Raw genomic sequence first — 27,289 nt, 5'->3', positions numbered from 1 at the left:
CTTAAGTTGTTTTTCTTTTAATGCATTTTAATTTAAAGCAGTGGAAATTTCAGTATATTTAAAAGGATCATTTGCAAACTAAAATGAGCGCCTAGCGGTTGTATGCCTCTGCGTGCTAATTCATTATTAGCATGTCAATTATTGAGTTATGGCCAAAAATGTGTTTCGTGAGGTCACAGTGACCTTTGACCACCAAAATCTAATCAGTTCATCCTTGAGTCCAAGTGGACATTTGCCAGATGTAATGGCTGTAGCCAGCCAGCCTGCATTAAAAGTCATATTTTAGTATGCCACAAAAATGTCACAAAAAAAGTCATGGTATAGTATGTCAAAAAAAGTAATTGTATACAAGTCATAGTATACTTAGTATAGTATGTCAAAGTCATTAAAAAGTCATAGCATATTATGTTGAAAAAGCAAAAAAAAGAGTCATAGTGTAGTATGTCGAAAAAAGGCATACTATGTTGATCTAAAAAAAAGATTTGAAAATGTCAAAAACAAAAAGTCTGAAAAGAAGGATCTGAAAAATGTCTGAAAAAAAAGTCTAAAAAAAATGTCCAAAAAAAAAAGACCTGAAAAATGTCGGACAAAAAAAGTCTGAAAAAAAAGATCTCAAAAATGTCTGAAAAAAAAGTCTGAAAAAATGTCTGAAAAAGTGATCTGAAAAATGTCTAAAAAAAAAAGATCTGAAAAAAGTCTGAAAAAAAGATCTGAAAAAAAGTCCCCAAAAAAATTCTGAAAAAGTCCAAAACAAAAAGTCTGAAAAAAAGATCTGGAAAAAGAAGTCTGAAAAATGTCCCAAAAAAAAGTCTGAAAAAATGTCCCAAAAAAAAGATCTGAAATATGTCGGACAATAAAAATCTGAAAAAAAAAATCTGAAAAATGTCGGACAAAAAGTCTGAAAAAAAAAGATCTGAAAAATGTTCGAAAAAGAAGTCAGAAAATATGTCTGAAAAAATAGTCTGGAAAAATGTCCGAAAAAAAGTTTGTAAAATGTCCGAATAGCAGTCTGTAAAATGTCTGAAAAATGTCGAAAAAAGAGTAAAAAAAAGTCATAGTATATTTGTAGAAAAAAAAAGTCATAGTATAGTATGTTGAAAAAAAAGTCATAGTATGGTTTGTCGGAAAAGTCATATAGTATGTCAAAAGATAGTATAGTATGTTGAAAAAAAGTCATAGTATCGTATGTTGGAAAAAAAGTCATAGTAAGGTCATAGTATAGTATGTCGAAAAACCCTTTGGACAGAACTAGCTGCTAGCTGGTTCATTTCATCCAAGTTATCATAGACAGTAAATAAAATATTTCCTTTAAGAATTTTATATTTTTTCACCAATTTAAAGAAAATAAAAACATGTTAGTCCGTGTCATTTCTTAATTTCACTCCAGTTTAATTGCACTGAGCCAAAATGAAAAAAATAATGTGTTACAGCAGGCTATTTACATTTTTACGTAATAAAACTGCTAAAAGTACACATTCCTTGTTGATTAATGAGGTTATTGCATCATTGTAATTACACTGTATTTGACAATGCACCCTTTACACAGCAGCCATTTTTACATGTGATAGCAGACTAAACACAACAAGTGTAATTGACAAAATTAATAATGGCCCTGTTCAGTTTAGTTTTATCTTATTTTTACAAATAAGATTTATTGTTTGGCTATTATTGTGTTGCTTTTTAAATAACAAAGATACAAATGAATACTTGGTTGTTGTTAAATGCAGAACATAGAAGGGCAGTGAGGTGCAGCTTTTTTTTCAGCTGAGATGCTTTGGTTGCTATGATACGGAATATTCGCAGAGGTAAAAATGTTGGCACAAGGAAGAATACTTGCTCTGGATGAAGGGAAGGCTGAAACATGTCTAGGGAGATAGGGACGGTGGCGGTTGCTTGCCATCCCCTGCTATTGGTTATCAATAGTGTGGTATTGCAATATTGCAGTTATTGCGACAGCCAATTACACCTGTGTTTACCCTCCAATGACATGTCAAAACGGCTGCTGAGAAAAGGGCTTATTGTGACAGGAGTCAGATATTTTGTTCTAGAAAACAATGTCCACCAATTTTATACAAAGTTTAAAACATCCCAAGATTATAAAGCTTATAACTTTGTACTAAATTATACTAACTTCAATCACAAAAGGTGTGAAAACAGAATATTAGACTGAAACAGATGCAGGGTGGATCCTGTCTTTACATCGGACTATCTCGCCCTGAACCTGAAAGGTGATAAATCAAAACCCTACTCCTCCTCTCTGTCTGTGGAGACGCCCTCAAACAGGGCAGAGGTGTGCTGACCCAGCGGATTGTACAGGAAGGCTTCGATCTCTCCTCCGCCATTGTTGCTTTTCTGGAAGTGGATTTCCAGCAGATCCTGCAGGGTCTCCCGCTCCATGACGGCAGGGATTCCCGTCAGCAGCACCGTCCGAGGACACGTCGTCATCTTGGTCTGGAAGGGAAAAAATATTATTACAATTCCAACATGAATGAGAGTGACAGTAGAAGGTGATCTGAGAGTGGAAATCTTCTTTTCTCCTATTAAATGCTCACCTTTAATTTTGTAATCTTTCCGTTGAGAAAAGGAGTGACTCTCACTCTGTGCATCTTCTGTTGTAGTCTCACTTCATGGTGCTCTTTATCCGTCAAACCTCTGGCGACTGATGGTAGAAAAAGTTTCATCAGCTGGGATTCAGAACAAAACAGAGCCAAGACAACACATCCTGCTGTTTGTGCAGTGAAAAAGTAGTAGTAGTTCTCTTTCAGGTGCCTACAACTTGTGTATTAATGTATTAATAGTAGGGCTGTTAAAGTTAATGCAATAATAACATGTGAACGCAAATTTGTTTTAAGGCCACTCATTATTTTAACGCATTAACACAATCAATCTTTCGGAGGTTGTAGTGGGCTCAGTTTTAAAGCTAGAGTGAAGATACTGACATCCTACTAAACCCAAGGAATCCATTGGTACCAACCATGTCATACTAACTTGTTGTAAAGAAGGCTACATTTTGGTGAAGAAAAAGTGGCATGGCCATTTTCAAAGGGTCCCTTGACCTCTAACCTCAACATATGTGAATGAAAATGGGTTTTATGAGTACCCACGAGTCTCCCCTTTACAGACATGCCCACTTTATGATAATCATATAGAGTTTGGGGCAAGTCATAGTCAAGTCAGCACACTGACACACTGACAGCTGTTGTTTCCTGTTGGGCTGCAATTTGTCAAGTTATGATTTGAGCATGTTTTTTATGCTAAATGCAGTACCTGTGAGGGTTTCTGGACAATATTTATCATTGTTTTGTGTTGTTAATTGATTTCCAATAATAAATATATACATACGTTTCCATAAAGCAGCATATTTGCCCACTCCCATGTTGATAAGAGTAGTCAATACTTAACAAATCTTCCTTTAAGGTACATTTTGAACAGATAGAAAATGTGTGATTAATTTGCGATAATCACAATTAACTATGGACAATCATGCGATTAATCGTGATTAAATATTTTAATCGATTGACAGCCCTTTTATACTATTTATAATATTTCAAAATACATGTGGAATATTTTTTTTGTCTTCAATCAGCTCCAATGTTCTGAATAATTACCTCCAAAATGAACTCATTCCCAATGAATTTTCCATCGTAATCTCAGTATTAAATATTAAGAACAAAAGCTTGCTCACTGTTTTTATCCACAAAGGTGATGACCACAGTCTCAGAGTCAGGCAGCATTTCACAGCTGTCCACCTCTCCGCCTCCGTGTTTACGCTTGGAGAAATGGATCTCCAGCTCCAGCAGCTTCTCGCTCTCCATCTTGGGCAGGTTGGAGATTAATATGTGCTGAGGACTCACTTCAGAGTCTATCTGCAGGACAAACAGATGGAAACGGATCACTCAGGAAATGAATACTGATATTGATCACACTCTAGGAGGAGTAAAACAAGGGTATTTGTTGTACCTCCACCAGATTGGGCAGCATCAGCTGAATTGGCTGGGCCTCCACAGTGATGCTGCAATCTGCTCCCAGATCCACCTGATGCTTCTTCATGTCCAGGATCTTATTGGCAACTAATAACAGAAGTATAATAGGAATTATATCAGCACAACCAATCTCTGTGAGACTCCCAGAAGCCCCACAGTCACAGGCCGCGTCCGAAACCGTATACTACGCACTACATACTCAATATGTGTACGATTGTTCAACATACTTTTCTGTGAAAAAAACAGTAGTATGTATCTTTTTGGACACACAGAACGATGAATTTACATCGTCACTTCCTGAGAGCTTCCTTGCAGGTTGGAGACGTGTAACCATGGTAACCCGTGCCAACCTCTTGTGACCAAAACAACGATTTTTGAGAATCACAGCGGGGTGCCAGCTAAGTATTTAGTGCCACAACATCCCCTGATGCATAATATTGCACTATTTATCACTACATACAGTATGTGCCCGGTTTTGGATTGGTGCTCTGTATCTGCAAGTACCTCCAGATTTGGTATCAGACGGTTGAAAGAAGATAAATTAACTAGTACATGTTGTAGTTTTAATTTTGATTAAGAAGGAGCAGTGGCTTGGTTTAAAAAAAGAAAAAAACAATGATGAAAAGTACTTTTTTTTGGCAGAATCCCACAGATCTCGTATTGGGAAGTTTTACAAACATAGAAAAACACACGAATCTTCCTCTAACCAATGCAGATGAATAAAAACAGCTTAGTGACAACTCACCAACTTTGTCCTCAAATGTAACCAGTACCGCCCCGCCCTCCATCGGGAACACTACACTTGGCTTCATTTCAAATGTGTCGGCTCCGTTTCCTGTTGAGCCGGTGAAGACGACCCTCTTCTCTGGTACAGCAGTGAACACCTGAAATCAAAAGGGACAGGTTTACTGCACGTGTGACAGATGGACTGCAGGGCGGCGGGGGTCTTGATAAACGTACATCAGTCTGCTGTTTCAGATGGTTGTTTTTGACCTCTTCCTCCTTCAGAGCTTCCGCCACTCTCTGTATCTCCTTCGTCAGTTCCCTCTCATCCTGCTGCATCAAGTTCATCTTAGCCTGCAACACAGAAACACTTCAGAGGCCTGTACTACGAAGCCAGTTCAACATACCCAGGGTATCTTCTCGTTATCTGGCTTAACTAACCCTAACAAATGAGATCTTCTCAAGTCAGTGTATGGATATGATGTAGTCATGCTGATTATTTATGCATTATATATTTGATAAATACTGGTGTCTATGAGAAAGTTCTAACCTGAATTAATTTATTGTTGTTGTTGTTCTTGTCGCTTGAGTGAAGTTTTCGTATCCTGCAATGATCTAAATGCTGTTTTGAAATATTAATACACTGGATTCAACTCTTGTATGGTAAACCTGTAATATACATGTTGTTTTAGCTTATAGTTTTCTTTGAAATTGTTTGTGATATGTTTGCATATTTGAATATGTCTGTATGGTAAATATAATAATAAAATTACAGATTTTTACCTGTTACACGTCAATTTTTGTAACAGATTAAACAAACCAAATATAAGGTGTTAATAGTGAGCTTTAGAGGTGCTAGTAGCCGGATTCTGTCACTTTTGGACAGTCTGTTTTCCAGGCTTTATGCTAAGCTAAACTAACCGGCTGTCGGCAATTCCTTTAAAATATATTTATTTTTTAGCTGATCTTTTATGGGTATATGTTTACACATTTGTGGTATAATGTGTATTTAAATATTTTTTATTTACATGATTTTTTTTTTTATTATGCTGTGTTAAATTATTGTCATGTCTGTGCTGCACCAAGGCACGTTCCTAACAACACCTTTGTTGTAATGGAAATAAATAAACTCAACTGACCGGAATATATTTGTGGGTTTTTGGTAAACATATGATCCCATTTAGAGAATTTAAAAGTAAAACACAAAGTGCTTTTGTATTTTTCTCTGTTGGTTGAAACTTTCAGGTGTGATATCCTAATCAGTGTCACATGTTTTACCTTTAACAGCTGATGGGGAAACACCTGGGACGGGTTTTAAAGGTTAGACCCGCAGAGTTCGATGCCCAATAAAGATCGCAATACTGGTGCAAAAATATCAGCTATCATCTGCTATATTCTGTAATATGTTAGTACAAATTGTCAAATCCCACAGATTAATTCCCTGAACTGATTCAGATCACCTAAAATATCATATTCAGACATGTTTGAAGACATAAGTATAAACTCTGTTCTCAGTGTTTGTGCAACTGGAGGCTTCAAGTTTCCACATCACACTTGTCTAAGCTGCATATTGAACCATAATTGGCTTCCAAACTAGTTGTGATGACAAAAATCATCTCTGCGTTCACATGTTAAACAGAGATTTAAGGTGAGCACAGAGAAACTTTCCCCCTCCAGCAGACGAATGTGAAAACAAATTCTGCTCGCACATCATTCTGAACAGTGAAACTCATCAAACATCAAAGCATGGGTACCTTTTCATTTTCAATCTGCTCTTTGTATGAGCGCTGGTCCTCTATCAGATCCTGGGTCAGTTTGATGGTGCGCTGCTTGAACTTCTGAGTCATTTCCCGTCGGTCATCTCTGCTGGAAGCCAGCTCCTTCTGCTCCTCGATCAGCTGGTCGTACTTTTTCTGTGGACACACAAGCTGCGTTCACTAACGTTTTCCTAACTGTATTCAGAGGTTGTTGGAAATCAGAGACAGATCCAGTCTGAATTTAGGGGAATAGATATGTAAATGTATATTAACTTGTGGAACTAAGAATGTGTAGTTCACTTTGCAATTTTTTTTAAATAAGGTGGTAAACATATATTATTGTGTATGTACCGTTTGGAACTTTTGAATTATTGTTTCTATTTTGTTTTTGTGTAGCCTAAACCTAGTAGTTAATGAGTAAGGGTAGTAGGTATAATAAGCACCAGCCAACACCCTTTCGGTCAATATTTGTTTATTGTTTCTTTTTTCCATTTAATTGAATGACTTATTGTTATTCAGTCTTTAATATGTGCATTCCTTTTGGAAAATTGTTAATAAGGAGCGAAATAAATAATTACCACATCATTTTTAACAGTCTCTTTTGCACTATATTCACTTTTTCAATAGTGCTGTATCACATCTGTTACCATGCACTATATTCAGTTTTAACAGTTTTCATCATCTCCTTGTATTTTTATATCTGGTATATTTTTTTGTACTTTGCACTACTAACTTTCTTACTGCCTTTTTACTAACATGTTTTGCACTATGGAACTGTGATGCTGGAAACTTGAATTTCCCTCGGGATCAATAAAGTTACTATCTATCTATCTACAACTTATTTCCGATATTTAATTAAAGTGTCGCGTGTATTTATCTAAGTCTGTACATTCTGTTTTCATTCAGTGCTTCTGTTTCTTATCTTGTGAGCTGCTCTGTGCATAGAAACCTAGCATCTGTTTTACGTTAAAACATCATGAATAAACACACTGCAAAACCCCACTATACTATTCATTATCCTCCAGTGAATGATGAGTTTCAGTGCACCTTGTAGTTGGTGATTAAAGCCTCGATTCCCTCCAAAGTGTCCTCGGATAGCAGCTGGGTCTCTATCACCAGAGAGAAATCCTGAAACACAACGACAAGCGATTGCTGGAATATATAAATAAACACCTTATATATATATATATATATATATATATATATATATATATAAACACCTTATATTATATATATATATATATATATATATATATATATATATATATATATATATAAACACCTTATATTATATATATATATATATATATATATATATAAAAACACCTTATATTATATATATATATATATACATATATATATATATAAACACCTTATATTATATATATATATATAATATAAGGTGTTTATATATATATAAACACCTTATATTATATATATATATATATATAAAAAAACCTTATATTATATATATATATAAATAAACACCTTATATTATATATATATATAAACACCTTATATTATATATATATATATATATATATATAATATAAGGTGTTTATTTATATATATATATATATAAATAAACACCTTATATTATATATATATATATATATAAACACCTTATATTATATATATATATATATATATATATATATATATATATATATATTGATCCTGCTAATGATCCAGCAAGACCCAGGGTGTGTAATGCAGAGAAGCTTTGACACATTTTTATGAGGATAAGTTTGTTATCTTACAAGTGAAAGTTGTAGTATAATAAGTGATGGAAAGTAACTAAGTAATTTTACTCAAGTACTCTGATTTACAATTATTATGTGATAAAAACAAAAATCCAACAGGAATGTTTCAGCTAAGAACAATAGTTAATGTGTGTAAAACAGAAACATTACAGATACATTTAGAGTAAGTTATCTGTAATATTGATCTTTAACAAGGAAGAACAACATGAAAACAACAGGAAGCAAAATGATGTCTCACCTCATCTGACGACATGGTGAAAGTAATCTGGAATAAATCACAAAATATTAGTTTTAGCATGCTGTCAGTCAAAATCAGTGTATTACATGTACTTATTAACGTGTGTCAATAAGGAAAACCACTGTTAAACTATAGTTATATATCATCTTTAGGCCTACTTTCACATAAACAAACCACCGTCGTCTCAACAACTCTCAAAATATCTTTAAACACGTGAGAATAATTTTAATTAAATCACTTCCATCAACACTTGAAAGACTGAAAACGTTCATGTCATCCTTATATCGATGTGTTGAACTAAACATTGCAATGTTTTAGTTGTAATTTATACGCAGTTAAAGTAAGGACTTACCTCCAGTCGACGATCTGTGTTGTGAAGTCACATTTATTCTTTCGGTTTCTTTTTCCCAGGAAGCCCTGAACGTCTCCTGTTCCTCCATCAGGGGCGCTGCAGCGCTGCTGCATTCAGGAGCTGTCGGAAATATTAACACAATAAAACAAGTGCAAAATACCAGAGAGGGGTGTTGGTGGATTTGACTAATTTATAAACTCAGAAAAAAAAGTTTTGAAATTAGTGTTTGGTCGATTATTTCTCTGTTGTTACAATGATAATTGGCAACAACCAGTGATAGTGAAGGTAAACAGAAAAGTGCCAATCAACAGGAGACAAACAGTATAAATAGAAATTAGTTAAGAGTTTGAGGTTTTAGGGTTTTCTTTGCCTTCAAACATTCAGTCTCATTTTAGTTGAACTTTGGTGCACCTCAACTTATTTATACTATAAATGTAAATGTAGATCAGCTCTATTATGTAAGTAAAAAGCTGTGTGAAGTCAGATCTGAGTATTTGAAAACCCCCTTTAGTTACTGCCTGTCAGGCTTTCCACTCTAGCATGACAAATTATGCAGTTTACCAGTGGTGAAATCTAACTAATTTATATACAACTAATAATTATTAGTTTTTTTTTATTGTCATTATTGTAATGTTACATATTCTGCATGCTCACACTGTCCACACAGACTACACTTGAGTCCCTGATCACTGCGCAGAGTTAACTAGTCCCTATTATTTAGACTCACTACATTATAATTATGCTGATTTATAGTTCAACACATATCAGAAAGAAATATACTCTTTACTCCAACATCTTGCAGCTGTAGTTACTGCTAGTGGAAGAAGTACTCATCTTAGAAATACTGTTAGTCCTGCATTCAAAATGTTAATTAAGAAAAAGTACAAATACTGCATCAAATATACTTAAAACGTAAAAGTACTTCATATGCACAATGGCCTACTTCAGAATAATTTTTATTTATTTTATTTTTTATTTGATTCATTTGCAAAAAATCCAGTTAATGAAAAAAAATAAGAAATGTGTCAGGAGAGGTCAAGAAGCCACAGGCTTATACAAAGGACCTCCCACGAACCCCAGGAGAAAAAACAATAACAAAAAAGGAAGACAGATCTAAACTAACATCATTTTAAAAATACAACAAAAAAAACAATATAAAATATATATTTCATTACTGGATTATTATTATTGATGACGTTGGTAAAGGTGGAGCTAATGTTAATTACTTTATATACTGGTGGGTAGCTAAACTGAATCTAAAGTAACTTATGTTGTCAATTACATGTAGTGGAGTAAAAAGTATAATATTGGCTTCCAAAATGTACTGGAGTAGAAGTAACACAAACACAAAATGAAAATACTTAAGTACAGTACAAATACCTCAAAATTGTAAGTTGAGTAAATGCACTTACTGTAGTTACATTCCACCACTGTACAACGCCCAATATATAAGCTTGTTAACAGTTGAGAAAAAAGTACTTAGATCCTTTACCAAAGTAAAAGTAGCACTACCACACTGTAATACTAGTAAATACAAGTTATAGTCCTGCATTCACAAACTTGCATAATTAAAAGTACAGATTTAACAGCAATATTACTGTTGCATGTGTGCTGTACCAAAAGTTGTTTCTGAAATTGAGTCAAAGGGGCGTGCCTGCCTGCATTATAAGAATCTTGGCATATTGGTATGCGAACCAGAATATGCAGGTCAAATGGGGCAATCGAGTCTCCGATCCCTTTGGTGTTGGTAATGGAGTAAGACAAGGGGGGGTACTTTCACCAGCCCTCTTTAATGTGTACATGAATGAGTTATCTGACCAACTAAGAGGCTGTAAAACAGGCTGTATGGTTGGTAACACCCTGGTAAACCATTTTATGTATGCTGACTATCTGGCTATTGTCTCTCCTAGCAGTGCTGGGTTTCAACAGCTGCTGAATATATGCTCCGAGTATGGGGTCAAATATGATGTGCAATACAATGCAAAAAAGAGTGTTGTCATGTTCTGTAGAACAAAAGAAGATGGGGATCTCAACTTTCCGGCTTTTTATCTATCAGGACAACTGCTATGTGTTTGTAATAAAGCAATATCTGGGGCACTTTATTACAGATCAAATGTCTGATGATGACATGTACAGGCAGTGCCGTATATTATATGCTCAAGCTAACATGTTGGCAAGAAAATTCTACATGTGCTCAGACCATGTTAAGATAGGTCTCTTTGAAGCCTATTGCACTCCCCTCTATACTGCCACCCTGTGGGCCAAGTTTAAAAAGGCAAGCATACATAGGCTTCAGGTTGCTTATAATGACTGCATGCGGATATTACTTAAGAAACCCATGTGGTGTGGTGCAAGCGAGCTGTTCTGTAATGCAGGTGTCAACACTTTCCAGGCTCTGTTGAGAAACCTGATGTATAAATTTATGTCAGCTAAATGATTCTCATTTCTTTAATGTGGTATAGCTACATCAATACTGAAAAACTGACTAAATGTCACCATGTAATTTATTTGTGTACACAATTTGATTGACAAGCATCTTATTTAGTGAGAAAATATGGACGCTTTAAAGAGGAAATTATTTGTTCAATTAAAATACAAACACATTTCAAGAAAAAGGTTAAAGTCCCACAGTGATCAGATTAGAGACAACCCGTCTACCAGTTTGACTTTCATGTCAATATATTAAACAACACGTATTTTAGGCTGTGTGGTTGCACCTTCTGAAAGTATTTAGGAAATCAATTTCAAAAGGATTTTCACAAGTAGTAGGAACTGGATCAATAATCCTCCAGACTGGGGAACTTGGCAGAGACGGTTAAAATACTTAAAAAGACAGAAAATAGCAATAAAGAGTCAACAGTCAATATCCATTTTTAAACATTTATTTGTGAAACCGAGTGAAGTTAGAATCTGAGCTTCTGGAAGAACCACTTGTTCTTGCCCGTCTTGTACCTGAAAACAGAATAACAAGTTTAGCACATTTGATCTGATAACACATCACATAACTGAGGGGTGAAACTGTGACCACAGATACCTGCATCAAACCTGAGCTACTAATCTAAACTAGTATCTCACAATCTATAATTACACTGCAGCAACTGGTCTAATTAATGATGTTTGCCATCAGGATTAATACACTCACACTATGCATTTAAATAAGACATTGTTCTATGAGCGATGGGCATTTTCTTTCCTGAAAAGGATGGACAGTATAAGGTGTCACATCACTAAGCAGTGATATGCATGCAGGCAATATCACTGGTTGAACTCTGGAACCGTTATACCATTATTTGTCTGAAAGTCCAATGAGAACATGTGGATTTGATGCACACTTGAGAATCCAACAGAACTAGCTGGACTCACCTCTCCTCAAACTTGACCTTGGCCTCCCGCCTGGCTTTGCGCTTGAGAGCAGGATCCCTGAAGACATCCTTGTTGACGACAGTTTTGTCCAGAGGAATATCCACAGAGTATCTGAAGGAAACAGAGAGCAAATTGTTTAAGTCCTCCACTTATCCAAGGGACGTTTATCGAGCAGAATGGGTTCTTTATTTTATTTTTACATCTGTAAAAGTGAACAATGGAACAGTTTTACATTACGAACTCACAAGAGCAGCTGAACGGTACCTAAAGATGATGAGCGTTACTTTATCACAGCTCAGATTCTCATTGGGTGTTGGCATGACAAAACTGGTAATCAGATTATATACCTGCTCATCAAATCTATGTGTTTCAGACCACATCTAGTACATGCAGAGGAATTAAACATGACATTGAACAGCTGATTACTTAACATTTTAGACAACACACACACACTAAACAGGGAACATATTTAAATCAATAGCCAGCCACTAACTCCGTCTCACTCATGTAAACATATACTTGAGCTCTGATCTACAAGGTGTTTAGTATCATCAGAATGACATCAAATGTCTGAGTACATTCAGATTTCCTTACAAAAGGCATCATCAAATTTACTTGAAATCACATCTCATTTCGTATTTCCACTCTCATCAACACAGCCTACCAACATCTATCAATTATGACAACAAAGCTGAACGGATACCTGCATTTGGGCTACAACAAAACTGCTTCAGAAAAATCCCCAAGTGATTCATGTTTTAATCACGGTTCTACAAAGTGTAGTCTTTAAAGCACCGTTAACAGTACATGGAAATATACTTTAAGCTCAGCAATAAATGTTTAACAAAATGCACCTTGGGAGTTGTAGTTCAATTATCTTTACATTTTATGCCCTCAGGTTTGTACCTTTGACTTTTTAATCAGCTGTTCATCTTTTACACTGATGATTTAACAAGGATAGTTTCATGTCCATCATCATAAGCATTCAAATGAATCACTTATTCAGCAGGATATAATTTGCTTCTTCAACCTACCAACACATTTGGATTGTTTTGAGAATAAGCAATTTGAGTATGCTGCCGCACATCAGTAAAACAAGGGAAGATCCCATTACAGGAAGTAAGTACAGACACTGACCTGGTTGGCATGAGGTGGTTGTAGTTGAAAACCTTGACGAAGGCCTTGATCTTGGACCTCTTGGCGATCTTCTTCTTGCCCATGGTTGTGGTCACCTTACGGGGATAGCGGTCGATGCCTGCGACCAGAGCGTGGCTGTAAGGACGGTCGGTTGTGCCATCATCAATATTCTGCAGAGACAATAAAAAAGGGACTGTGATATCAGGCAGACACTGACCATACGGGCGTCAACACGGGCGGCTGTGGCTCAGAGGGTAGAGCAGGTTGTCCACCAATCGGAAAATCAGTGATTCGATCCCCGCTGCTCCGGGTCACATGTCGATGTGTCCTTGAGCAAGACACTTAACCCCAAATTGCTCCCGAGGGCATAGCCATCGGTGTTTGAATGAGTATTCAGATTAGATCCTGATGGGCAAAGTTGGCACTTTAGCAGACTTTGCCATCAGTGTATGAATGTGTGTGTGAATGCTGACATGTAGTGTAACGCGCTTTGAGTTGTCGGAAGACTAGAAAAGCGCTATATAAATGCAAATCCATTTACCATACACAACAATATCCTACCTACAATAAAGAAGAAATACCAAGTATTGGTGTGAGAAAGTCAGTGAATCCCTTACAGATGAACATGGGAGCCCTGCCAGTGAATTAACAACTGTATAACCCCTCTGAACATCTGCATATTCAGGGTGAATCTATTGTGTTTTTGCAGACAGACCCATTGAGCAGCAAATAAACATCCATCCAGAGTCATGTTTGTTACCTTGACGATGACAGCTTTACGCCCTGCGTAGCGTCCAGCTAGGACCATCACCACCTTCCCAGGCTTCATGAACTTGCCCATTTCTGCAATAAAAAGAAAACACTTGTCAAACCTCGTGTGTCACCAACAGCACAAACATTACTTCCACAAGCAACATTACTGATGCTTGGTCATGTATGTTTTAAGTTGTTGTTCCTTTTCCCTGATGATGGGCCTTGAAGCTAAATGGTTGTTGAAGATGTGTATGAAGGTGACATTTATATATGTTTAGAAAATGTTAATGATGAAATATGAGGTTGTACAGGGTATGTATGTGATAAATGTAATGTACTTGAGTTGACCCCAGGAAGACTAGCTGGTGCCATTGGTATCAGCTAATGGGGATCCTTTTTAAATACATAAATAACTGCTAACATGACCAAATCAAGCAGTGAAGCATGAACACATGTTTATAAGTTCCCTGCTCGTTGGTTCTGCCTGGGTTAGCAGGCTAAGCAACATTAGCATCCAGCTAGGAGACGACTAACATGTCATTTACAGCGTTTTAAACATTAACTTCACTCACACACACATAAAACACCGCAGTAATGTTGTATTGAAACTACACGGTTCACTATATAGTCTGAATCTGTACAATCAGCCTCTGTAGCTGACAGGTTCAGAGAGAAGCTGCCATGTTGAGCCTCTACGGAGACGAAGCGTCGCAATAAATAGCTCGTTTTCTGCCCGTGTCGATTAAAATACACGAAACTAACAGACTCGTATTAACTAAAGGAGTTGTTGGAGTAAGTGTGGAGCGATAAAACGTGTTAAATGGTTGAGATTTGGAGAGATGGTTGAAGATTGTTTGAAGGGAAGTTTCACTCACTGATGCTGTTCTACGGCCACCGCTAACAGGAAAGGAAGCCGAGAGGGTTCCTGTGACCTTTCACACCACCGATCCACTACGTCACGTCCGGGCGAAATTTTCAGTTCGTAAAGAGTCTGTTTTGTTTGTTTATTTATTTATTTATTTAAAATACAAAAATGCATCACACATTGTTTGGCTGCTAAACTGTTCTTTAAACGATTTTATAAAAAATAATATAATAATAGTAATAATAGTAATAATAATAATAAGTAATAACTATAATTAATAATATATGTATATATGTATACATATATATATATACATATATATATATATATATGTATATATATATATAAAAAACTAGGTTCTTTATGTTTTTTATTTGTCATATGTGGATTCCAGCAAAGCAGTCATTGGCAATGAAAATCTTCCTTCAAGAATGCTCATAAAATATGCATACATAAAAGGGGAGATCAAATAAGTAAATGTAAAAGCAAAATTATAATCTAATATTATCTATCTTGTAATTTTTACTTTTAATTATTATTATTATTTATTTATTTAAAATACAAAAATGCAAAGATTTAATTTATTATTACTCTCGTATTTTTGTATTATTATTGTTTTTTGTTTTTTTATGTGTGTTTTTTTTGTTTGTTTTGTTTTTTAACTCTATTCTTTCTTTTTATCATTATTATTATTTTTTCTTTTCTTAATTTTATTTCAATTTTGAATGTTGAAGTTGTTTTCTCTAATGTACTTAATGAGCATGTCTATAAACTCATCTACTTAAAAAATGGTTTATAAACTATTGTAATTACGAACTGTAAATTGCATATATGAAAACAACCTTGAAAAAAGGGAAAAAATAAAGTATAAAAAAAAAAAAAAATACAAAAATGCATCACACATTGTTTGGCTGCTAAACTGTCCTTTAAAGGATTTTATAAAAATAATATAATAATAGTAATAGTAATAGTAATAGTAATAGTAATAATAATAATTATTATTATTATAATAATTGTAATAATTATAAGTAATAATAATAATAATAATAATAATAATAATAATAATAATAATAATAATAATAATTATAATAATAATTATAATAATAATTATAATAATTATAATTATAAGTAATAATTATAAGTAATAATAATAATATATATATATATGTAAAAAACTAGGTTCTTTATGTTCTTTATTTGTCATATGTGGATTCCAGCAAAGCAGTCATTGGCAATGAAAATCTTTGGTCTCAGGTTCCTTCAACAATGCTCATAAAATATGCATACATAAAAGGGGAGATCACATAAGTAAATATAAAAGCAAAAATTATAATCTAAGGCATACAATTTGTAATTTTTGTATTTATAATTTTTACTTTTTATTATTATTATTATTTATTTATTTAAAATACAAAAATGCAAAGATTTAATTTATTATTACTCTCGTATTTTTGTATCATTATCGTTTGTTTGTTTTTGTTGTTATGTGTGTTTTGTTTTTTTAACTCTATTCTTTCTTTCTATCATTATTATTATTATTATTATTTCTTTTCTTAATTTTATTTCAATTTTGAATGTTGAAGTTGTTTTCTCTAATGTACTTAATGAGCATGTCTATAAACTCATCTACTTAAAAAATGGTTTATAAACTATTGTAATTACGAACTGTAAATTGCATATATGAAAACAACCTTGAAAAAAGGGAAAAAATAAAGTATAAAAAAAAAAAAAAAATACAAAAATGCATCACACATTGTTTGGCTGCTAAACTGTCCTTTAAAGGATTTTATAAAAATAATATAATAATAGTAATAGTAATAGTAATAGTAATAGTAATAGTAATAATAATAATAATTATTATTATAATAATTATAATAATTATAAGTAATAATAATAATAATAATAATAATAATAATAATAATAATAATAATAATTATAATAATAATTATAATAATTATAATTATAAGTAATAATTATAAGTAATAATAATAATATATATATATATATGTAAAAAACTAGGTTCTTTATGTTCTTTATTTGTCATATGTGGATTCCAGCAAAGCAGTCATTGGCAATGAAAATCTTTGGTCTCAGGTTCCTTCAACAATGCTCATAAAATATGCATACATAAAAGGGGAGATCACATAAGTAAATATAAAAGCAAAATTATAATCTAAGGCATACAATTTATAATTTTTGTATTTATAATTTTTTACTTTTTATTATTATTATTATTATTTATTTATTTAAAATACAAAAATGCAAAGATTTAATTTATTATTACTCTCGTATTTTTGTATCATTATCGTTTGTTTGTTTTTTGTTATGTGTGTTTTTTTTTAACTCTATTCTTTCTTTTTATTATTATTATTATTATTTCTTTTCTTAATTTTATTTCAATTTTGAATGTTGAAGTTGTTTTCTCTAATGTACTTAATGAGCATGTCTATAAACTCATCTACTTAAAAAATGGTTTATAAACTATTGTAATTACGAACTGTAAATTGCATATATGAAAACAACCTTGAAAAAAGGGAAAAAATAAAGTTTAAAAAAAAATATATACAAAAATGCATTACACATTGTTTGGCTGCTAAACTGTTCTTTAAACGATTTTATAAAAATAAAAATATATATATTTAATTTGTGTATTCGTGATATAATGTTGTGGTGGAAGAATGAGATATTTAGCAATAGAAAGTAGCAATACCTCAAGGTAAAGTTACTCCACTCCAAGTAAAAATACTGCATTCACAATTTTAATGAAAAGCAGAGGAGGAAGAAGTACTCTTTTACAAAAGTAGCAATACAACAGTGTAAAAAATACTCTGTTACAAGTAAAAGTACAAAAGTATTAGCATCATAATATAATTAATTTACCAAAAGTACTCATTAAGCAGAATGTCCCATTTCAGAATGATATAAATTATATTATGGATTATATTTAATAATCTATTTATGTGTTCATCACTTTAATTTTGAAGATAGTGGAGGTGGAGCTCATTTTAATTACTTTATCTAGTTTATCTGCTTGATCCCCCAAGGATCAATAAAGTTTTGTCTTAATCTTTAATATACTTTATTTGATGATTATATTTTATATTATTAATCTGAATCTGCAAAGCTACAATATTTGCCTCTGAAATGTAGTGAAGTAGAGGTAGCAAAAAATGGAAATACTCAGTACAAGTACCTCAAAATTGTACTTAAGTACAGTACTTCAGTAAATTTACTTAGTTACTTTCACCACTGATTAAAAATAGGAGTATTAGCAGCAAAAATATATAAGAGTACTTATTAGGCAGATTGACCCTCTGTCAGATTAATAAATTATTGTACTTTAGCTATAAAATATATGTAGCTGAAGAAAATGTACAATATTTCCCTCTGAAATGTAGTGGAGTAGAAATGCATGGTAGCATAAAATGGAAATACTCAAGTAAAGTGCAGAGTACTTAAATTTGAGTAGAGTAATTGATCCAATTAAATCAGAAAAATAAACACAATTCTTATTTCCCAATACATCCTAACTAAAGCCATACAAATAAAATAGAAACATAAGGAATTATTTGTGAAAACTTTGTGTGGAATTGATATTCATTTATATAAATTTGTTAATCCAAATTAATTAAATACATCACAAAATATGATATAGTAATTATCCCAAAAACGTATATATTTTATTCAAGATTGAATGTGATTTTTGGAAAGATAAAGAAGACCCCATAAAAAAATGTAGACTGTTCATACACAACAACATTCTGGAGGATGTTGAAGGATTATTTTGCTCATTAAACAAAATACATTATTGAAGAAGTTAAAAATGTTATTGTATATTTTAAAAACAAGAACCAGAAAATACAACTTACTCATTTTATTTGGTAAATTTCAAATCAATAAGTCAGAGTTTTCTTAATCCCTTCCATTTTAGAGAGAGATAACTATGCCTTTTGCACTTTAATTATTCTATTTTTCTTCTGTTGAAATCAATGCATAAGTATTTTGTATATGTAAATGCAATAGACGTCTTATGGAATGTTTTTTTTTTGTTTTGTTTTTAAAGATTTGCCATTAAAACAAACCAAAACAAAATCTATAATGTGTAAAGTTTTATTTCTTGATTTCTTTAATATTTAAAGAATAAAGACTCAAACAGCAGTGGTTCATTTACTAAGTTTAATTTGTTTACAGCTGTAGATATGCATTAAACATGATAAAAAAAAAAAGAAAATAAGCACAAGTCATATCTCCCAATATATTATTTGTGATTAAAGCGATTAAATAAAAACAATATAAATAGCACGATTTAAATGATTCAGTGTCCGAGCTACTTTAACAAAGTGTTCTGATATGTTCTTCACATGCTATGCAATAAATAAATGTCTCTTTACATGAATCACAACATAACAGTTGAATAAAACATAACAAAAAAATGGGGAAAATAGGAAGATAAATATAGCATTATATTTACTACACAAGACCTAAACAGAATACAAACTTTCCATTTACACAGTAACATAAAATAAATACTAAAAATGTGTCTCCAGGTGCACTCAAGTCACAAAGTGCACAGGTTTTTATCTCAGGAAAAACAAACGCAGGGATCATCTTTCATCAGCACGCCAACTCTCAGAGGTTTGATACATACATCTGAAGTTTAAATCCCATAAACAGCAGATATAATCTAAACCTCAGTTTAATAGCATCTATGGTTTGTACATTCAGTATTTAAAGATATGATTCGTGCAACTCGGTTGTCTTAGGAAGATAAAAACAAAGTTCTCTGAAGAACAGGAAATAAAGATAAACCTTTTATATCCTACAATCATGTTACATATGGGATGTAACCATTACATCATTCTTATCAAATGATATCACTGTCATTTCATTTTAATTTAACTACACCTGGAATAGGAGAAAAGCAGCAGTTCATACAGGGTCTAACACACCTGAAACACAATGTGCAAGAAGTGATAACAGCTTTAAAACGGAGTCGTTGGGCTGCATATTTGTTACACAACACATTAACTTCATGCTTGAAGAGACATTTTTCATTTTTCAAGTTGACCTGATCAACCAGTCTGCTACACGCCACCAAAATAATAAATGCCATAACAGAACTGTACTTTTCACTGTGAACGATGGAGCATCGATACATCCCATTGTTACTGTGTAGAAGCCACAGTATCGAGTTTCTGCTCACTATTTCTCCTCCTGGATTGTCTCTGTGGCGACCACATTACAGTACTGATTACTGTACACATCCAACCTCTCTCTTTGCTGCATAGGTTAGGACACTATCACATACACGGGGGAATGATACGGTAAGATGAGCACAGGTCGCAAAGGTCAGGAAGGCTTCTCTAAACATGAGGTAATCTCAGTCTCCATTCTAAGGCGTGTTTACAGTACGAGTAGCATTGTCATCTTGACATTTTGGCATCTTAAACCTATGCAGATTATGGTTGCTCATGGTTGAAGCTCACACAACATAATCATCCATGCATGTAACTGTAGACATCACATACTTGCACTTTATACTTTTAAGATGGGTGGCTACTTAAATAACCTTTAAAAGGTTACATACTTGAAGCACAAAGTCATGCTTTTGGTCCTGAATGCCAGGTTAGGTGTTGTTTAGCTGATAAAATACTTGATTTCTGAGATGGATGTTTCGTTACTTTTGCATCCTCAGAAAGCATCCTTAATGTTCTTCAGCTGCCGAACAGCCAGGTCCACCGGGAGGTTGAATTTGAGGTGGCTGATGCGGCCCAAGATTCGCAGGGCTCCTTCGAAGCCGGTCTGGGCCATGTAGCTCCAGCACTGGTAGTGCGGGTGTATCAGAGTCCCAGACTTACAGAGCAGGTTGAGCCATGACACCAGCCGCTGCTCGTTCAGAGCCATGCACACCAGCGCTTTGAGCTCTGTGTCTGGTCCACGTTTGTAGCGTCCGTGCTCCTTCAGCACAGTGTGAATGGCCCACAGCAGAGACTGTTTAGGGGTGACGGTCACCGGGCCGCCCCCGACAGGCAGGCTGAAGGACTGTGAAAGCTGACGGGCCGGCGTCTCTACAAAGGCCTTCCCGTTTTTGGATTGGTAGTATTTAACAAAGAGTTCCCATGGGTGCATGGTCTGTGGGGCTGGTCTGTAAGGCAGCAGGCAGGAGATGGGTGCCAGTACAAGGCTCATGGTCTGGGAGGGGGAGAAGAGGCCGTGAGCCAACAAGTCTTTCAGAGCAAGCGCCAGCTCCTTCCTCACCGACGACGTCAGCTCGTCTCGAGGCCCCAGCGCCGAGTTGCTGGTGTAGTTGACGACATGGTCGAGGGAGGACTGTCTGCAGGAGCCCAGCACTCGCACCTTGTCTACAGCTGACTCCAGGCGCTGCAGCAGGGGCCCGTAGTCCTGCAGCGTTGACTCCTGAGGCCACATGTTCTGAGGAACGTGGCCGGGCGCACAGCCGAACTGGCTCGCAGCGAAGATCTGCAGCACGGCGAGGGCCTTCTGGATAAGCTGCAGGCCGGTCTCTCGCATCTTCTGGGCCTGCTCTGGGTCCACTGCAGAGAGAGGTGGAGAACCAGAAGAATATACTACTTACATGTATACTGGACAACAACACTGATGATTTTGAACACCACCTCCTGTAAACTTATTTTTTATGAAGAGATTACCAGTTAATACGTCTTTAAAGACAAACATTTAGGTCATCACTCTAAAGCTGGGTTTATGTTCGCCGTAGTGTCTCCAGCGCAAGGGTGCGCGAGCCAAAAATGACATCATCACGTATTGTGCGTAAAGCGAGAAGGCTCTGCAAGTTGTCGCAGCTCTTGGTCATGCACCTCTGAATTTTTATAACGCACACAGGGCTTTTCAGACATGACTGCAACAATGACATAAAAGCAAATAACTTAAATTAAGAAGTAAAATAATGAAAAAAAAAGACGGACAATTTGTTTTTAAACGTTTTAAAAGCAGGAGATCTTCTACATTTGAGTAAATATTTTGCCAGCAGAATCAAATTGTTTACAGGATATTAACCTTTGTTTCATTATGGGTATTGTATAAAGGTGATAAAGTATGTCCATGAATATGAGATATGAGTTTACAGTTAATTACAATTCCCCCTCGGCATAGAGGAGTTTGGTTTATGGCGTTTTGTCGGTAACACTCGTTGACTTCTTTGGAAAATACTGCAAAGACCAACGCGTTGATCATAAACGCCTTTGTGCGTGCTCGTAGTGCGCGCGCCATCAGTAGAGGCCTGCGCCACGGTGCTTCATGCGAGTATAAACAAAGCTTAAAACCAGGCAAACACTGCAGGGATTCAACCTGGTCGCCCCGACTAATCAGTCATCTACTGGCTTTATTACTACAAACATTTAATGGTACTTGCAGAAAGAGTTTGATATGAACTGACTGACCTTTCTTCTTCACTCCTGGAGCTCTGGCACTGGTGCCCGCCGCTTGTGGTTGCTGGCTGGGTCCGCCATCTGATAAAAGAGGGTTCCCCACCTCATCTTTAAGAAGGAAAAGCAAAGTCATTCATTAAATCAATAAAAAACTGTGAAATGAAAAAACAAAACAGGCAGGCACTGCCATAAAACAGGAAAAGATCATCTACTTGAATGACAGTTTGTACTGTATATGAGTCTGTGTACCCTGGATGAAGTTGATGAACATCTCCAGGTCTCTGATCTGGGTTTTGAGCTGATCCACCAGCTGCTCTTTGACCCTGGCTGGGTTCACTATCTGAGCGATGGCAGAGTCCACTCTCTGTCTCAGCTCCTCGGGCGACAAGTTCCCGATGTCCTCGTTCAGGTTCACATCCAGCTTTTTGATCAACTCGTCAATGATGACCTGGGAAAGGTAAGACAGACTGAAGGTTAAAGAACAGACTTATTGTAGGTTATTACACTGCTTCCAACAGGTGGAAAATATAGTTGTGGTGGTAGATTTCTAGTGTGTTGTATTCTTCTGACACTAAACAGCATTGCATTCACAAGCTAACTTCTTATTAGGGAAGTTATTTGAAGCCATGGCTCTAGATAGAAATATCAGTCTGTGAACACTTCGGTCAAGACTGAAATATCTCGACAACTATTGGACGGACTGCCATGACATTTTGTACAAACATTTATGATCCCCACAGGATGAAAAGTTTGCATGCTAACACGCTAAACTAGGATGGTGAACAACATTATACCTGCTTAGCATCAGCATGTTAGCGTTTAGCTAAAAGCACTGCTGTGCCTCAGGACAGCCTCAGAGAGCTGTAGACTCTTATTCATTCCAATCGGGTAGACATTTCATTTAATACACACTTTTTAAAAGGGAAAGGAGTAATAAGACAAATATTTAAAAAGCAGGTTTTTATATAGGCTAAATGTATTTGGATAGTCTTTCCACACAAATTATCTTTCTGAGAAACACTAAAGCCTGAAGCGTTTTAAGAACAGACTTGATACACCTGAATTGAAGCAGGTAAACACCACATGATGTGTTCAACATGTGTCATGATAATTTGGATTAAACACAAGCTTGTTTATCTGTTGGGGTCTCTCGTTTGGGATGTTGTAATTATCATTTTAAGTACGAGGATTAAAGGCTGATCAGACAACCTGTAGCCGATATGACACATCAACATGTGACAGGATTGAATGGCGAGTATTTTATCGGTACATTTCCACAAACCCACCTTCTGTCTCTCCATGACGACAGACTGCGGCAGCGAGTCGTAGCTGCCCTCCTGATAGGCGAAGCGCTCCAGATCATCCAGCTGTGTCTTCAGCTGGAGAATGAGATCCTTCTGTTTTTCCCTCTGAGCCTCCAGGCGCTCCCTCTTCTCCCTCTCACTCTGACAGCAGAGACACAAACACAACGATTTTAATTTTTACAGACAGCGAGAGCTGAGGGACCACAATAACACAGTGTACTAGATCTTTAACAATTTGGGAGTTTTGATACCACATAGTCACAGCTCTTTGCAAACAAGTGTAATTAATTTCACTTTACAGTTTAACAACTTGTGTCACAACATTTACACAAAAATACACACAAACCAAACTCTCAAAGAGACATCAGGTACCATACTCACCAGATCTCCCTGCAAGTAAAGCATGCAACAAAGGAGAAATGACATAGAAAGACCCTTTAGCGTGAAGAATATGGTGAGAAGTAATCCCAACAGTTTTGGGCCTGAACATTTACTTCAGTTGAGATAAACTGTAAAGAGGCAGGGAGTAAACAACAGCAGGGACAAAGCAGGGTACTTCAACGTGGTTGTGTGCACAGAAGCTTTTATTAGGCAGATAATGATCTGTTGGAGGCATTTTCATTGAGCCTGCAGCGCAGTGTGTCAACACAAAAGCAACATTTTCCAACAGAGATAAGAGCTGAATGGGAACACGGCAGAGGTGGGCGCGCCAGCAGCCTCGAGTGTGACGCAACAAGCTCACTTTAATCAGTTTTAATCAGAAACCTCACAGCCACCGAGGTGAATCACTTCAGTTAATGAAAACGGGCAGGTTTACTGTACCACCACAGAAACTCACTGTGTGTGTCTGTCTGTATTTATATTTGTGCATTTATATTAGTGAGTAGAGTGTCCAGTCCAACTGCAGATTAGTGCATGTATACCTGTAATTAACCACTACTTTTATTATTGATTAAAGTGACATTTAGTTTCTTAAATCACTTATTATTACTGGTTTAAACATGTCAGAAAATAGTAAAAAAATTCTGCATGTTGGACTTACCATAAATAACTGGATAGATGTGACAATGGAGATCTACAGGATGGAAAAGGTTACTTTCTCTTTAAACTTACATCTTCAAACAACAATGAGAAAAAGAACCGATTTTATTAAGATAATGAATTGAAGGAACAACCATATTTTTTTTATTATTCAGCTATTTTTTTCCTCATTTTATTATATTGTGTCCAAATATCTCACAGTAACATGTATGTAATTGTGTGAAGCCAACTGCTATACGCATTTTTATTTATTAGTACTTCCCCCCCTTTCTTGTTTGTATATAATTATGTTATGTCCTTTTTCATAAGTATCACTTGGCCTTGAAAATAAACTTGACTTTGTAAGATACTTACTTACTTACTTACTTACTTATTTTTTTTTAATTATTATTATTATTGTTATTGTTATTGTTATTATTATTATTTCTGGCTTTAAAAATGTATCATATCTCTTTTTTTTTACTCTTTTCCCATGGTTTGTATATCCATTACTTCCTGTGGACGTATATTAACAATGCAATTTTGTAATAAAATAAAAATTTGAGGTATAAAATAATAAAATTCTGTAAATAAAATATAAATTCTGTCCAACTAACAGCCTTAAACTAAAAAGTCATGCAGTTAACAGTCTCATACGATTAAGAAAAGCACATCATCCTCTCAGTTAAAAGGCTGGAAGTGAGGACTGTTATGCACTTTTGCCTCAAAGCTTCAACAATGAATCGATTATCAGAATCGATTATTTTTCTGTCAGTTGATTAATTAATCTTTTCAGCACACAAACACACACACACACTTCACTTTCCAGCTTCTTGGCAGAGACTCAGACACCTGTGGTAATGGATGGAAACACTACACTCAACCCGTCAATCTCTAGATCTTCATCCTCCTAAATTCCTCACTAGTAGAGGTCAGTATTCGATAAGATTCAGGGGAACCAAATTATGGAGTAGCTTTTCACATCTATCAATAAACTGTTCATCTGTCAAATGTTTCAAAAGTCGCTTAAAGGGTCATTTAATTGCTGGCTTGTAATTGCTTTTCCCCCATGTTGTCCATGTATCTGCTTTTATGTTTTTTTTATTTTTTCCCACTCACAATGTTGTTTGGTTACGATTACTCAGAAGTCTTTATAGATATTTAAATCAATATCCTCCTCACAAACACTAACCATACACTTCCACACACACACACACACACACACACACACACACACACACACACACTTGTCTTTTTTGATATATTTACTGTATTGTTATTATATATATCTTGTCCTAATTGTTTGTTTATCACTATTATGTAGTCATATTATTTCTTTATATTAATCTTGTCTCTAGGTGGAGGCTTCAGATAAGCCCAGTGGGTTTATTGCCTTTTCCTGCACTGTATATTATTCATTTATTTTTTTGTTATGTTGTATAGTCTTAAATTGTGCAAAACAAAATAAACAAACAAACAACACTGCAGTCCTAAATCTATAGTATCATAAGTAATTATTTTAAATAGTAATATTGTATTATTTCAATGACATCTTTTTGACACCTGTCATCTTCCCCTGGCATGCACTATATGAGTGTGTGAAAGCATCACGGTGGTTATTATATCAGATCATGAGCTGCAGGAAGCTCACCGAGTTCTCCAGCTGTGTGGCCTCCAGAGCTCTGCAGCCCACCACATGCGGGCAGCCCCTGAAGGCGAACTCCTCCAGCTCGGCCAGCATCCTCTCCTTCTCCTCGCTCTGCTGGGCGTGAACTATCTGCTTCAGTCGGAACTGCACCTGGGCGAAGTGGGAGGTGAGGGCGAGCAGAGACGAGTTCAGCAAGTCCTGCTCCTCTTCCAGCTTCTCCAGCCTGGCGGCCATTTCCCCCTCATCGGTGGCCGAGGACGAGCCTCTCTGCTTCGGCTTGCCAGCGCTCCCGCTGCCGCTGCTCTCCTCCTCCGGGCTGGCAACAGCTCCGACCGGTGCCCATCGCTCTCCCGCTGTGGCGAACACAGCCTCGCTGTCCGAGGCTGACAGCTCCTCTGTGGACATTTCTGAATGATGTAGTTCACTCCCGTGGTTTTAACTACGTCTCTCCACTTTATTAACAGTCTGTTTCTGTTTCCTGGTGCTTTGTTTTTCTCGCGTTGCGCAGACAACAACAAGGAGCACTACGGGAGGAACAGGTGTAACGCCATCTTTGGAAAGGATGATTCATACGTCAACACGGAGACACGTCAAGCGTCATGGGAAATACCGGAAGTCTGGCACGTTTGTTCCTCTGCCTTCAAAATAAAAGCGTGCCTATTATATAAAAGTCCAACATAAAATTGGAATTATATATATATATATAGTATACAGTATATATATATATATATATATATATATACTGTATATAGTATACTATATATACAGTATACAGTATATTATATAGTATACTTTATACAGTATATATATATATATATACTGTATATAGTATATATATATATATATATATTATATATTTATATATACATAATAAAAGCGTCCCTATTATATAAAAGTCCAACATAAAATTGGAATTATATATATATAAAGTATACTATATATATATATATATATATATACTGTATATATTATACTAT

The 27,289-nt window shown here is 35.2% G+C and overlaps 3 protein-coding genes across 4 annotated transcripts; all 3 read right to left on the bottom strand.

Annotated features, from left to right (window-relative positions):
* Positions 1 to 1,365: 1,365 nt before the first annotated feature.
* On the bottom strand, positions 1,366 to 8,931 carry ifi35 (interferon-induced protein 35). The gene is made up of 10 exons (XM_037792843.1): positions 8,817 to 8,931; positions 8,465 to 8,491; positions 7,511 to 7,591; positions 6,461 to 6,619; positions 4,944 to 5,060; positions 4,729 to 4,867; positions 3,961 to 4,070; positions 3,686 to 3,866; positions 2,553 to 2,659; positions 1,366 to 2,451 (listed from the first exon to the last, which is right to left on the bottom strand). The coding sequence occupies exons 2-10, from the start codon at positions 8,477 to 8,479 to the stop codon at positions 2,245 to 2,247; spliced, it is 1,116 nt and encodes a 371-aa protein (XP_037648771.1). The 5' UTR covers positions 8,480 to 8,491; positions 8,817 to 8,931; the 3' UTR covers positions 1,366 to 2,244.
* Positions 8,932 to 11,682: 2,751 nt separating this feature from the next.
* rpl27 (ribosomal protein L27) lies at positions 11,683 to 15,066 on the bottom strand. Its single transcript, XM_037793315.1, has 5 exons — positions 14,945 to 15,066; positions 14,077 to 14,159; positions 13,317 to 13,486; positions 12,180 to 12,290; positions 11,683 to 11,768 (listed from the first exon to the last, which is right to left on the bottom strand). Exons 2-5 carry the CDS (start codon positions 14,155 to 14,157, stop codon positions 11,720 to 11,722), a joined length of 411 nt encoding a protein of 136 aa, XP_037649243.1. The 5' UTR covers positions 14,158 to 14,159; positions 14,945 to 15,066; the 3' UTR covers positions 11,683 to 11,719.
* A 4,030-nt stretch (positions 15,067 to 19,096) lies between these two features.
* On the bottom strand, positions 19,097 to 26,869 carry rundc1 (RUN domain containing 1). 2 transcript variants are annotated; one of them, XM_037793181.1, is made up of 6 exons: positions 26,316 to 26,869; positions 24,026 to 24,034; positions 23,627 to 23,785; positions 22,590 to 22,788; positions 22,353 to 22,448; positions 19,097 to 21,488 (listed from the first exon to the last, which is right to left on the bottom strand). In XM_037793181.1, the coding sequence occupies exons 1-6, from the start codon at positions 26,715 to 26,717 to the stop codon at positions 20,626 to 20,628; spliced, it is 1,728 nt and encodes a 575-aa protein (XP_037649109.1). In that variant the 5' UTR covers positions 26,718 to 26,869; the 3' UTR covers positions 19,097 to 20,625. The 2 variants fall into 2 exon arrangements, with proteins under 2 accessions (XP_037649109.1, XP_037649110.1); XM_037793182.1 differs by lacking the exon at positions 24,026 to 24,034 and having other exon boundaries at positions 26,316 to 26,867.
* Positions 26,870 to 27,289: the final 420 nt, after the last annotated feature.

The sequence above is a fragment of the Sebastes umbrosus genome, chromosome 14 (genome assembly GCF_015220745.1).
Source record: "Sebastes umbrosus isolate fSebUmb1 chromosome 14, fSebUmb1.pri, whole genome shotgun sequence".
In the NCBI taxonomy this organism is placed as follows: Eukaryota; Metazoa; Chordata; class Actinopteri; order Perciformes; family Sebastidae; genus Sebastes; species Sebastes umbrosus.
This window is presented reverse-complemented; position numbering and strand designations above follow the sequence as displayed.